The sequence below is a fragment of the Rhinoderma darwinii genome, chromosome 8, assembly GCF_050947455.1.
Source record: "Rhinoderma darwinii isolate aRhiDar2 chromosome 8, aRhiDar2.hap1, whole genome shotgun sequence".
Lineage (NCBI taxonomy): Eukaryota > Metazoa > Chordata > Amphibia > Anura > Rhinodermatidae > Rhinoderma > Rhinoderma darwinii.
Window position 1 is genome coordinate 66,389,129 of NC_134694.1, and position 15,184 is coordinate 66,404,312.

At 42.2% G+C, this 15,184-nt stretch overlaps 1 protein-coding gene across 4 annotated transcripts; it reads left to right on the top strand.

Annotated features, from left to right (window-relative positions):
* Positions 1 to 643: 643 nt before the first annotated feature.
* Positions 644 to 12,210, top strand: GJB1 (gap junction protein beta 1). 4 transcript variants are annotated; one of them, XM_075834294.1, is made up of 2 exons: positions 644 to 754; positions 10,948 to 12,210. In XM_075834294.1, exon 2 carries the CDS (start codon positions 10,960 to 10,962, stop codon positions 11,752 to 11,754), a length of 795 nt encoding a protein of 264 aa, XP_075690409.1. In that variant the 5' UTR covers positions 644 to 754; positions 10,948 to 10,959; the 3' UTR covers positions 11,755 to 12,210. The 4 variants fall into 4 exon arrangements, with proteins under 4 accessions (XP_075690409.1, XP_075690411.1, XP_075690412.1 ...); XM_075834296.1 differs by lacking the exon at positions 644 to 754 and adding an exon at positions 1,175 to 1,610; XM_075834297.1 differs by lacking the exon at positions 644 to 754 and adding an exon at positions 1,175 to 1,560.
* The last annotated feature ends 2,974 nt before the right edge of the window (positions 12,211 to 15,184 follow it).

Below are 15,184 nucleotides of genomic sequence, written 5' to 3' on the forward strand. Positions count from 1 at the left end.
TAGGACGCTACTTCCCAGCAGTATAACCACATCCTAGTGGTTTAGTGCCCGAAAAATCTAGTGACAGGTTCTCTTTAAAGAAAAACAATATTAGGCCATGTTACACCTACAATTTTTTTAATTAAAGCCTGCACAACCAATGTATTTCAAAGTTCAGTTTTGTATAAAACTTTGTACCCTGCTCTTATCAATCTGTAAATCACAAGGTGCAGTACATTTTTAAAAAAATGGATCAAAGACGGATGGCGGTGGATACTCAAGCTTCATCAATGGATTGCTAAAGATACAGATTCAAATTTTATTTAAATTAATATTAAAGTCTGATCATCTCCAAGCAAAAATGCCTTGCTCCATGTTTTTTATTTTTGTGAACTAGTTCATGTAGATAATTACTATGCTGGAGTAAAGGAATGCCGGCTGTAATAGACCTGACTGAAGTTAGAGGGGGAAGTGGACAAACTTTGTTAAAGTTTATCTGTCCCACTAATATCCATAAGTGACCCATAAAAGTCCCGCCCTTTTTTTGTTGTTACTAAGCTAAGTACACATAGGGCAGATTGGATTATCAGGCCTGTGAGTAGTTTAATTAACAGCCAAGGGTATAAAGGTCCGAGGGAGGAATGCAGTGTCATAACGGGAAAACATTTGATTTGTGCCATTGTGCTGCCTACATTTTACATAGTGTGCCAAGTACCCAGCTGTTTCTGATCTATGATTGTATCCTGGTGCCTGACATTTAAACACTAGAGATCAGGTAAGAGAATTTAGCTTTGTGGACATTGATGCATTATTGGGGAAATAAGGGCTCATTGCAGTAGACATAACATGTATTCCATTGTTAAAATTAAGTCATGCCAACTAGTATGGGCACATAGCATTAATTCCCTCTTTTGACATCCGCTTTAGAAAATGCTGCCAAGGCATCATCACCCTAGTCAGATGAAGATAAAGGGGAAAAATAAAAAGGGGGGTTGAGCTCAACAGATATCATAAGCCAGTGAAGGGGCTGGAGGGTTGACAAAAGAATCAGGAGGATGGAGGGGGGGGTACTAATTAGCTTATGATTCTCTTGTCCTGTTGGGGAAAAAGACGCATTGTGACTATCCGGTGGGCGGAAGTCTGAGCAGAATGAATGGTAACATGTTACTGAAAGTGAGAAAGGAGGCATTGTGTAGAGTCCCAGCAGAAAGACAGTGTGACAGGGGGAGCGAGAGAATGGAGAAAAAGAGAAAATGTTACAAGCAGTACACAGAGGAAACAGACTAGAGGTGACAGCCAAAATTCTCATGGTTGTCAAAAAAGACTAGTCTAAAAGTTTTGAGTCGGGGGGTTTGTGAGACAAAGCTAAAGATTAAAGCAGCACAATTGGGAATTAATGCCTGAAGGTGAGAGAGCAAGAGTGGGATAAAATGATGACAGGACTGTCAAACAAAGGAATGTAACGAAGAAGAATAAAGAAGGGACAATTTAAAGAGAATTCAAAGAACAAATATAGGGACAGTGTAAGAAGCCACCAACACAAAAAGAGACTGAAATACTGAGTCTACAAGAGAAGAAAAGGTAAATCCAATGAGAACCCGTAACAAAGTCGTTTCATAATAATTGAATTGGTAAGTGGTATTGATGAGATGACTTATCAGTTCACAAAAAAGTGTTTCGAATAGCTAGTTGGCCTTAGATGGGCTCTTAAGAGACATTTGTAATAAGTTACATGAAGTAATCTTTTAGATACATTATAGGTTTATTATTTCTTTTTGTATATTAATGTATCTTAAAGAGGTTTTATTATTTAATGTAGATTAATGTACGTATTGTGTTCTTCTAGCAGACTATATTGATGTGTATATGTACACTCCTGCCTTCCCTTGCAGTTACAGTCCCCAAGATTCTCAAGCTGATCTACATGAGAATATTTGGACGCTTTTTCATTAGCTTTTTTCTTGTAAAGTTTTTTTTCTGGTGACATTTCACACCAAAGTCACTAAAACCTGCCATTCTTCATTCTTTACTGACTGCATGGAGAGCTAGGGAGTGGAGAGTAACCGCCGCATGTGGGGAGTGGAAGGTCAATGAACGCAGAGACGTATTTTTAGTCAAATGTCTTGAACTGGTCAACAATGCATTCATGTGACAAATTATTTCTGAATGCTTAGTCAAACAGTGTGCAATATGGAATACTTCTTCGCTTGTCATAGATGATGCAACCCATCGAGTGTAATGCAGAGTTTCAGGTTAGGTAGATTGCTTCGTTTTCTTTGGTATGGCTGGAGCAATTGTTTGGACGTTTTGGGGGCACCTTAGAAGCTGTGATCAGTACAAGGTATGTTGTACCAGATGTTTTATAATATATTTGGTCACCGGGTTGTCGGGCCATGGGCTGTATCTATAGAACAGAATGAGTAATGTAAAATTATTTTTCCTGCTATGGTTTGAACTCACATTTATGAATATGAAAGCCTAGCTCCACTCAAAACCCAAAAATGCAGGTGTGCAGTAAAACCCCATTATTCTTCTTCCCCTATATCAAAATGGGGTGTTGTTTGTTGGGTTTCCTATACTGTAGAGCTGCTTTAGCGGTCCCGTGCCTGCCTGTGACATGGAAAGAACAATGTGGTCACCAGTGATTTTCTTTCCTTGTTTAACAAATAGCGGCTCTACAGGGTCAAGGACTCAAAAATTGATTTATTTTAACCCTGCTGTTGCTTTTTTGATGGTGGGAAAAGAGTGTGATCGCAGGGACAGAAGCTCTGGGCTGTAAGAACCCAACCAAGCAACTCTTTATAACTTAGATTACAGCTTTCCAACACATGGGACATAGTTTGAGGAGGAATATTAGGGTTAACTGCTTGCATTTTAGTTTTTTAGGTAATTATTAAAAGATAACTTTTCATTGTATGAAGAATCCTATATATTTAGATCCCCAGTGATATATGATCAACAAAAGTACTAGAGAATGAATATATTATTTCATTAGAGGGCAGAAAAATGTGCACGTGCATTATAATGAAATAGATGCAGCTACAGTAATAATACCAGGAGAAAGCTTCCCGGAAAGAATAAATTGCGGTTATAAATAGGATCACTAGATTATCTGTAGAAAATGGGAATTTAATTGCAAGAAATAAAAAGTTGCTTCTGATGAATGATATAATTCCCATTAGGCTAGACCTAAATAATGCCTTGTGTTATGTGGTAACTGACACCAAATTTTTACACACCTCAAGTTACATAATATTCTTCTTCTCCCAACACAAGTCAATAGAAAAGTTGCACAGACGTTTCTAGACATGAAACAATGTTACTTTTCACTTACTTCTATGTTTTTGTATATACTGTACATACAACACTAGTGTTACTTCTTTATTGACTTCTATGGGGATAAAAAAGAATGTCTCAAGAGTCGAATCAGATAAAAGTCGCATCATGCCACACAAGCTGTTATCTATTCCTAGTCTAACATTCTCTGCCAATAAGTGCACATCTTTATAGTGGGTTGCATAGGACTGTATTGTGGTCATTTTTACTGGATTGAATTTATGTTACTGCAAATTCGGGCTAAAGTCCAAGTTCCAAGCATCATACAAAACATTTCCAATATATTTTATACATAACTTTCAAGTGACTGCAACCGTTATTAATAGATGATGTAGGATCTGACCCAGGGGCGTAGCTAAAGGCTCATGGGCCCGGGTGCAAGAATTCAGCTTGGGCCCCCCTACCCCTCCCCAGCACCACCATCATCATCAGACCCCTGCGCGCTCCTATGCCCAGACGCCTTGCCCAACAGCCCCCATAGTATAATGCCCCCACACAGTTAATGCTCCCATAGCTGCCCCCACACAGTATAATGCCCCCCCATAACAGCCCCATACCGTATAATGCTCCCCATATCAGCCCCCCATACAGTATAATGCCCCCCCCCCCAAAATATCAGCCCCCCCCATACAGTATAATGCCCCCATATGTGCATAATTACTTACCTATCCCCGTTCCCACGTCGAGTGGAGGATCCTTCGCCTCCTCTGGTGTGTGGTATGAGTGACTCAGCGCAGGCAGGCGCGATGATGTCGCTACATCCCGCCTGCCTGCGTCGAGCCGCTCAGGGCACAGGGAATGCTAGATCATGGAGATGTCAGCTCCTTGCTCCAGCATTGATTGGAACCGGGACCTCGGTGAGTGACTCACGAACCCCCAGGGGGACGTGACCCACAGTGTAGGGATGTCCTGATACCAAAATTTGGACTTCGATACCGATACTTCGTTTACTTTGCCAACAGTAATAAAAAATAAAAAAAGTTCTTTCGTTTTCTAATGTTAGGCACGAGGTGCGATGATGAATTTTGAATGTCTCACATTAATAGTAATTAACCCCATCATGTTTCTCAGTCATAATGGGTTAATGTGTAAGGTACATGATGGGGTTAATTACTATTAATGTGAGGCACATGGAGGTTAAATTCATCATCGCACCTCGCGTTTCACAATTAGGCCCCATGCACACGACCGTAGATAACCTCCGTTTTTGCGGACCGCAATTGCGGTCTGCAAAAATGGACCCATTCACTTTCATTGAGCGCGGACACATTTCCGTAGCGCTACGCATGGGTGACCGTGCCGTAGAAATGTTCAGAAAATTATGGAACATGTCCGACCATTTGCATTTTGCGGGCCGTGCTCCCATACTTTGTACGGGAGCATGGCCCGAAAATGCGGGTGGCAGTCGGTGGCCGGCCGTGCCCGCAATCGCAGGCCGTGATTGCGGGCACGGTCGTGTGAATGGGGCCTAAGTGATAGAAAGCAATTTTTTTTTTTTTTTTTTTACAGAGTACACATAAATGATGCAAAAAAATAGTTGTGCAGGTTATTACGGCCGCGCCAATACCGATTATGTGTATGTTTTATGTATTGAGACTTATTTTAATGTTTATTGTAAAAAAGGTGTATGTGTAATTTTTTTTATTTAACATTACTTTGTTTTTACTTTATTTTTAAACTTCAATGTACTGGCCTATAGCTATAAGCCAGTACATTAGCCTGTGTATGTATAGTACACAGGCAGTTGTTAGGACATACCTCAGTATGCCCTAACAACAGGAAATATGGTAGGACAGCCCTGGGGTCCGTCAATAGACCCTGGGCTGTCTGCCCATATATGGTATGTCCCTCAATCGCGTCACAGGAATTCCCCGTGACGCGATCCAGGGGCATCCCCCCTCCTCATTTTCTCCTGAATGCTGCAGTCAGCTTTGATCGCAGCATCCAGGAGAATAGCGGCAGAGATGAGAGGTTTCTCTGATCTCCGCCGTTATAGAGCGGGGCTGCGGCTGTGTAATACAGTCATTGCCCCGCTCCTGACAACAAATGCACGCGCGGTCAGCATGAGGTGATGCGGCTGGCGCTGCACTAATGAGCGGCGGTGCAGGCACTGAAGACAGAACATGGGGGTGTTTTGTAGCGCGCCCGCCATGTTCTGTCTTCAGTGCCGCAGATCATTAGTGCAGCGCCGGCCGCATCACATAATCCTGACGGCGCGCACATGTCAGGACTCAGGAGCGGGGCAGTGACTGTATTACACAGCCGCAGCCCCGCTCTCATAGTCATGTGTACTATACTGTATTGTGCAGTTTGCGGTGCAGGAGGGGGGGGGGCTGTGATTTAACGCCCCCCCCCTCTCCACCGCAAACAACACAATACATTACAAGGCATCACAACACAATACATTACATTACAATACATAACATTACATTACAATACATAACATTACACTGCAGCTTACCTGGAGTCCTCCGCACCCACTCTTCTGCTCCGTCTGGAAGCCGTGTCACGTGACAACACGGTCACATGGTACACTATGGTACACCATGTGACCGTAGCCAGGAAGTGCCGGCTTCACGGCACAGAAGATTGTTAGGAAACATGCTGTATGGCAACGGGGGCCCGTGGGCCCCCCAGGCTTAGGGGCCCGGTCGCAACTGCGACCGCTGCGACCCCTATAGCTACGCCACTGATCTGACCTATAAAGTCCATAGGGATCTCTTTAAACATCCCGTCCATGACAGGCTTATGTGAACGATGACCTTAACACACATGCTCAAGTTAACTTCTTAATACCCAAGGTCTTTTAAAGTGTAACTAAACGTTCAACAAACTTCTGACATGTCATAGTGACATGTCAGAAGTGTTGATTGGTGGGGGATCTGAGCACTGAGACCCCACCAATCGCTAAAACAAAGCTGCTGAAGCTCTCGTGTGAGCGCTCAGCCGCTTCCTTTCTGTTCGGCATTTTCTGGAAATCAATGTATCAGAGTACGGGCTCAATAGAAAGATTATGGGTCCATACTCCGATACATCGGCTTTCCGGAAAATGCCAAACAGAAACTAAGCATCTGAGCGCTCACACGAGCACTTCTGCAGCTTCGTTTTAGCAATTCGTGGGGGTCTCAGTGCTCGGACCCCCACCAATCAACACTTCTGACATGTCACTATGACATGTCAGAATTTTGTCGCACGTTTAGTTATCCTATAAACCTTAGTGACCAAACAATTTTTTACGTTTTTCCATCGTCGCATTCGAAGAGCTATAAGTTTTCTTTTTTCATTGACATAGCTGTATAAGGTCTTGTTTTTTGTGGGACAAGTTGTATTTTTTAATAGCACCATTTTGGTGTACATATAATTTATTGATTCGTTTTTGTTGGGGTAATGGAAACAAAAACCTGAAATTTCGCCATTCTTTTTTGCGTCTTAAATTGACACAGCATACAGTGTGGTCTAAATAACACAACTTTATTCAGTGGGTCATTACGATTGCGGTGATACCAAATTTATATAGTTTTTTTTATGTTTTACTACTTTCAGGGCTTATTCAGACGAATGGGATATACGTCCGTGCAACGCGCGTGATTTTCACGCGCGTGATTTTCACGCGCGTCGCACGGACCTATATTAGTCTATGGAGCCGTGCAGACAGTTGCATGATTTTTACGCAGCGTGAGTCCGCTGCGAAAAACTCATGACATGTCCGTTCTTTGAGCGTATTTCGCGCATCACGCACCCATTGAAGTCAATGGGTGCGTGAAAATCACGCATGCCACACGGAAGCACTTCCGTGGGACGCGCGTGATTCGCGCAACAGCTGTCAAAAGGATGAATAAAAACAGAAAAGCACCACGTGCTTTTCTGTTTACAAACATCCAAACGGAGTGTCATAATGATGGCGGCTGCGCGAAAAGCACGCAGCCGCGCATCATACTGGGCTGACACACGGAGCTGTCAAGTGCCTTTTGCGCGCGCATAAAGCTGTGTTTTTTGCGCGCGGAAAACGCACACGCTCGTGTGAATCCGGCCTCACACAGTAAAAACATTTTTTTTTCAAAATAATTTGTTTTTGTGTCACCATATTTTAAGAGCCATAACTTTTTTATTTTTCTGCTGACAGAGCTGTATGAGGGCTTTTTTTGTTTCGTGGGACGACTTGAAGTACCAATGACTTTTTGATCACTTTTTAGAATATTTTTGTATAGGCAGGATGACCAGAAAACAGCAATTCTGGCATTGTTTATTATTTAATTTTTTATGGTGTTCACCATGCAGGTTAAATAATGTAATTGTGTTATAGTTGGAGGCGTGTAACTTTTTATTCATAATAGAGCATTTTGTAAGGGGAAAAAATGGGTTTTTATTTTGTTTTTACTTGGGATTTTTATTTATTTAATAGAAAATGTATTCTACTTTTTTTTTTGTCCCACTAGGGGACTTCACTATGCGATCATTTGATCGCTTTTATAATACACTGCAATACTTCGGTGTTGCAGTGTATTATTGCCTGTCTGTAAAACTGACAGGCATCTGTTAGGCCATGCATCTGGCATGGCCTAACAGGCATTCACTAAATGCAGACCTGGGGGACTTTGTTTGGCCCCAAGCTGCCATAAAAACATTGGCACCCCGCGATTGCATCGTGGGTGTGCAGATCAGGTGTGAGAGGGAGCCACCTCCCTCTAAAACCACTGAGATGCAGCAGTCGATATTGACCGCCACATCTAAGGGGTTAAACGGGCGGGATCACATGACCAGAGACCACTGCTATTGGTTTCGGATCGTTACCCTTAATCCCAAGACTGTTAGCAACAACTTTGGCTTCAGGAGCAAAGCGGACGATTTGCAGGAAACAACTTCTAAAGTGCAACAGCGAAAAGGCGGTGCTCCAGATGAACTACCCTGAGTAGCCGCCATGTAAAGACTATACGGCGGTCTTTAAGAGGTTAAGCAGGCTTGTTCGGCCAACATCTCCCCTGACTCCCCCATACACATAGTTTTTCAGTTAATCCGGCAGAAATCAATTGACATTATCCTAATGTGTACGGTGAGCTTTAAAAAACTTGCCTGAGCTCCCTTGCCGCAGCAGCCATTTTTAGTTTTTCAGTGGCCGGGACAGGGAGACTGGTCAGGGCTGAAGGAAAGATGAATGGAGCAAACTACAGCGATATTCTTAATGAAAACCTGATCCAGAGTACTCAGGACCTCAAACTGTGCCCAAGGTTCACCTTCCAACAAGACAATGTCCCTAAGCACACAGCCAAGACAACAGAGGAGTGGCTTAGGGACAACTATGAGGGTATGTTCACATGCAAACACAAAAACGTCTGAAAATACAGAGCTGTTTTCAAGGGAAAACAGCTCCTGATTTTCAGACGTTTTTTGAGCAACTCGCGTTTTTCGCTACGTTTTCGCAGGGTTTTTTATGGCCGTTTTTGTAGCTTTTTTCAATAGAGTCTATGAAAAACGGCTCCAAAAATATCCCAAGAAGTGAACTGCACTTCTTTTTCGCGGCCGTTTTAGCCCATTGGAACAGAACGCTGTTTTTCCCATTGCAATCAATGTGCAGATGTTTGGAGGCGTTCTGCTTCCGAAAATATGCCATGTGAACATACCCTGAGAATGTCCTTGTGTGGCGCAGCCGGAGCCCTGACTAGAACCCAAATGACTCTGCACCGACTGTCCCCATCCAACCTGACAGAGCTTGAGAGGATCTGCAGAGAAGATAGGCAGAAAATCCCCAAATCCAGGTGTGCAAACCTTGTGGCATCATACCCAAGAAGCCTGGAGGCTGTTATCACTGCCATAGGTGCTTCAACTAAGTAAGGAGTAAAGGGTCTGAATACTTATGTCAATGCAATATTTTAGTTTTTCCTTTTCAATAAATTAGCAAAGATTACTAACATTCTGACATTCAGAATGCATTGTAGCCAGGGCTTGTTTTTTTGCGGGACGAGTTGTAGTTTTTTCATGACACCATTTATTGTACCGTGAAATGTACTAGGAAACAAAAAAAATTAGTTCTTTGTGGGATTGCATGGGAAAAAAAACAGAGATTCCACCACTGTTTTTTGGGTATTGTTTCTACGACGTTCACCGTGCTTTTAAAACGACATCTTAACTTTATTATGCGGGTCAAAATGATAGCGGCGATTCCAAATTTAAATAGCTTTTATGTTTTACTACTTTTGCAAAGAAAAACTATATGTTAACATTTTTTTTTTGTGTCGCCATATTCTGAGACCCAAGTACTTTTTATTGGTACCATTTTGCAGTACATGCGACTTTTTGATCACTTTTTATTCAATTTTTTAGGTAGGCAAGGTGACCAAAAAACAGCAATTCTGGCATTTCAGTTTTTTTTACGGCATTCACTGTGTGGGTTTAATAATGTTATATTGTAATAGTTTGGACTTTTACGGACGCGACGATACAAATACCAATATATTTGTTTATTTAATTTTTTACATAACTAGGGAAAAAATTGTAAAAGGTAGGGTTTTAAACTTTGCATAAAAAGAAAACTGTATTTAAATAGGAACTACACTTTCATCAAACTTTTGATATGTCATAGAGACATATATCAAAGGTTCGGATTGGTGGGTGCAGAGACCCCCTCCGCTTCTGAAACAAAGGTGCAAAAGCACTCCTCCAGCTGTGCTCAGCGCTCCGAGCCAGGTTGTAAGTCGTCTTCAGCTTGACATAGAGCGCTGGTCACAGCTGAAGGTGCAGGGTGCTCAGCTGAGCGATTCTGCAACGTTTCAGCATGGGTGGGGGCCTCAGCACCCAGACCCCCACCGTTACAGACATTTGATATGTCTCTATGACATATCAAAAGTTTGATGAAACTATAGTTACTATTTAACTGTCATTTTTTTTACTGTTTTAATTAGTGCCCCGAGGAGAACAACTTGATGGCTTGCACAATATACTTGAATACTTATGTATTGCAGTATATTGTGATTTTTACTGGCGAGGCAGGGCTTAATATGAGCACATACATGGAAGACCCGGGGGTCTTCTGTAGGCCGCGATGACAACCATTGGCACACCAAAATCGCGTCGCGGGGGTGGTAAAGGGCTGACGTAGGGTGGCGTCCCTTTCCTTCTATTGGCTTAGATGTTGCGGTTTCTATTGACCGCGGTATCTTAGTGATTAAACAGCCGGGATCAGAGTAACATACAGCCAGCACCCGATGAGTTATGGAGCGGGCTCAGCCCCCCTTATGGGCTAAGACATAACTGTACTTTAAATGTCTGGAAGGGGTTAACTTTATTTACCTAAAGCAATAGAACTCCAAGTCATAATATAAAAGCTAAGAGTAATTAAAGATAGGACTAGTTTGCGTACATAGTAGCAATGTTATATATTTCCAATGTTGTTAACATGTTTGCAGTTATAGGTTTCTGGCGCTGCATACAAAACTATCAGTGATAACTCAGTGACTGTCTGCATGTCAGCATTTAGCCCCCTTGTGGTCAGGATGAGCATTCCTACTTCTGTAGGTTAAACAATATTTGTGACAGCATTAATTTAGCAACATATGTGATTCCAAGAAGCATATGATAGAAATCTAGAATGGTAATTTCCAAATGTATTTATGTTGCTATCTTTTTTTATGTCCACAGAGCTGATACACCATGAACTGGGCAGGATTATATGCCATTTTAAGTGGCGTGAATCGCCATTCCACTGGGATTGGGCGCATATGGCTCTCTGTGGTTTTCATCTTCCGTATAATGGTACTTGTAGTAGCCGCAGAGAGTGTCTGGGGAGATGAAAAGTCAGCATTCACCTGCAATACACAACAGCCTGGATGTAACAGTGTTTGCTATGATCACTTCTTCCCTATCTCACACATTCGCTTGTGGGCCCTTCAGCTCATTATTGTATCCACGCCTGCTCTTCTTGTGGCCATGCATGTGGCTCATCTACAGCACCAGGAGAAGAAGATTTTACGTATGTCTGGCCATGATGATCCAAAAGAACTGTCAGAGGTAAAGAAGCAGAAAATCAGAATCTCCGGCACTCTGTGGTGGACCTATACACTGAGCGTGGTTTTCAGAATCATTTTTGAAGCAGGTTTCATGTATTTATTCTACGTCATCTACCCTGGTTATTCCATGATAAGACTTGTCAAATGCAGCGCATACCCCTGCCCTAACACAGTGGATTGTTTTGTGTCTCGTCCCACAGAGAAAACTATCTTTACAGTGTTCATGCTATCAGCTTCAGGATTCTGCATTGTTCTAAATGTAGCTGAAGTCTTCTTTCTCATTGCTAAGGCCTGTTCCCGCAGAAGCCAAAAGCACGGGGACTCATACCGAGATAAGGAGCACCGGCAGAATGAGATGAACACGCTGCTATCAGTAGAGGGTCTTATGAAAAGGGCCCCAGGGAGCCAAGAAAAAGGAGAACATTGTTCAACATCCTAGAGCCAATACATCATCACCAATTATAGAAGACTGTAGTCAGACTAGTTACAGTGCCTGGCCAAAGAGGAAATGATCAGATAAGGGTCATTTGCAGGACAATAAATGTTTTTGACTGTCACAGGCAAAAAATGACTCATTTCAAAAGGGAAATATTTGCACAAGATGCAGCAAGTACGTCCTAATTTTCATCGTTACGTGGGCATGTATACTGTACTCGTGTCACCAAACCTGTCTGGATATTGTCCTCTTTTAGGCTCACCAACTGTCTACAGCCCGCTTTGAACGGGTGCTTTTTGCAGTATTTTTTAATAACAAGGGGGAATTCATTTTTTCTGCAGGGATGGGAAGTATTAGAGGGAGGAAAACAAATGTATTTGTACTGTTATAGATTTGAGATTTTGTTTTAATATTTTATGTGATTTATTATAGAACCACAGATTAAAATCTTAAACCATTCATATAGTTTGAGGTAAAACTTTTTCTATTTCTTGCACTCACATATACCATTGAAAAGGACACTAACCCTACAAATATATACAAAGTAGTTAAAGGGCAAGGCTTAAAGAGGCTCTGTCACCACATTATAAGTGCCCTATCTCCTACATAAGGAGATTGGCGTTATAATGTAAGTGACAGTAATGATTTTTATTTAAAAAAACAATCTGTTTTCACCACTTTATTAGCGATTTTAGATTTATGCTAATGAGTTGCTTAATGCCCAAGTGGGCGTGTTTTTACTTTAGACCAAGTGGGCGTTGTACAGAGGAGTGTATGACGCTGACCAATCAGCGTCATGCACTCCTCTCCATTCATTTAGGCAGCGCATAGGGATCCTTTTAGATCGCTATGTGCAGTCTTATACTAACACATTAACGATACTTAAGTGTTTAGACAGTGAATAGACATTCCACGGGATGTCTATTCAAAATCTCTGCACTTCGTTACTGTTTCTGTGGTAGTTACAGCAGAGCAAGCGTAAATGTGTTAGTATAAGACAGCACATAGTGATCTAAAAGGATCCCTATGCGCTGAGTAAATGAATGGAGAGGAGTGCATGATGCTGATTGGTCAGCGTCATACACTCCTCTGTACAACGCCCACTTGGTCTAAAGTAAAAACACGCCCACTTGGGCATTAAGCAACTCATTAGCATAAATCTAAAATTGCTAATAAAGTGGTGAAACCAGATCGTTTTTTTAAATAAAAAGCACTGCTGTCACCTACATTATAGCGCCCATCTCCTTATGTAGGAGATAGGGCACTTATAATGTGGGGACAGAGCCTCTTTATGTCAGCCCAGTTCTACTCTCCCGCTATGGAAATCGGGAGTGAAGAGAAACTATTGCATACTAAGGCCTCATGCACATATCCGTTGCCCATCGTATGGCCCCTAATGACAGATCCGTGAAATACGGACCACACACGGATGACTTCCGTGTGCAGTCCGTTGTTTCAACGGACCAAATAAATGTAATGGCTAATAGAGACTGTTCTGTCAAAAACAGACAGGAGTAGGACCTGTTTTATTTTTGTCAGAACGGCCACACGGTTCCGTTAAAACAATGGAAGTGTGCATGTCCCCATAGCAATGAATGTGTAAGTGTGCTATCCGTTAAAAAAACGGATAGCACCCTGAAGAAAATAACTGAAGTGGGCATGAGGCCTAAGCGGTACAGTTACAGTTTCAGGATATGCCTCAAATGCCTGATAGGTGCAGGTCCCAGCTGTAGATGACCCCGGTTTGCTGATTCAAGCTGGTCACTTTTCCCAAATAAGTCTATTGAGAGGTGGCCATTAAAATCTATGGGAGTTACAGAAACAGTCAAGTGCATTTATAAAAGACGTGTCCCATTTCAGACATAGATTTGACTTGAAAATAATGCATTAAAATACACTTGTGTGCATGAGGCCTTATAATACCATCTTGAAAGCACAGACATATATTGGACTGAATAATATGTTACATACTAAACAATTATTGCATTCTCCTGCAGAACAGACAACTGCCAGCCTGAAAATGACCACCTTTCTCAAGCCCAGGGAATAACTATCATTATCATTTAAAGAATGCCATGCCCCATGAGCACATTAATTACAGGACCACATTCTTTTTATAGGATTTATCCTACCAATAAATGGCTTATTCTGTACAGACATGTATCTTCTGCAAATTACAAGCCCCGCATTCTACAAAGATACTCTTGTTTCCAGTTGAGTATTGCAGAGATACCTCACTATATGTGCAGTGGTGTAGCTAAAGGCTCATGGGCCCCGATGCAAAAGTTCTTATTGCTCCCCCCGCAAACTTCTCATGGCCGACGGTCCTCAGCTTTCAGATGCATTGCTGGGTCTCCTAAGTGACCCAACAATGCAGCACTAGCAGCCCGGGGCGTCACTAAGGACTTAAAATGTCAGGGGAAATAGCCCCAATACATATGTGTCCGCCCAAATTTTTTTTATGTGTGTATAGGAGACAGCATATCTATAGCCCTACGACCCTGTCAACTATGGATAGGATTAGATACATTGGCTCAGCAGACAGTATCACACATGATAGGATTAGATACAGTGGCCCAGCAGACAGTATCACACATGATAGGATTAGATACAATGGCTCAGCAGACAGTATCACACATGATAGGATTAGATACAGTGGCTCAGCAGACAGTATCACACATGATAGGATTAGATACAGCGGCCCAGCAGACAGTATCACACATGATAGGATTAGATACAGTGGCTCAGCAGACAGTATCACACATGATAGGATTAGATACAGTGGCTCAGCAGACAGTATCACACATGATAGGATTAGATACAGCATCTCAGCAGACATTATCACACATGATAGGATTAGATACAATGGCTCAGCAGACTGTATCACACATGATAGGATTAGTTACAGTGGCTCAGCAGACAGTATCACACATGATAGGATTAGATACAGTGGCCCAGCAGACAGTATCACACATGATAGGATTAGATACAGTGGCTCAGCAGACAGTATCACACATGATAGGATTAGATACAGTGTCTCAGCAGACAGTATCACACATGATAGGATTAGATACAGTGGCCCAGCAGACAGTATCACACATGATAGGATTAGATACAGTGGCTCAGCAGACATTATCACACATGATAGGATTAGATACAGTGGCCCAGCAGACAGTATCACACATGATAGGATTAGATACAGTGGCTCAGCAGACAGTATCACACATGATAGGATTAGATATAAGGCCCAGCAGACAGGAACACACATGATGGGATTAGATACAGTGGCTCAGCAGACATTATCACACATGATAGGATTAGATACAATGGCTCAGCAGACAGTATCACACATGATAGGATTAGATACAGTGGCTCAGCAGACAGTATCACACATGATAGGATTAGATACAGTGGCCCAGCAGACAATATCACA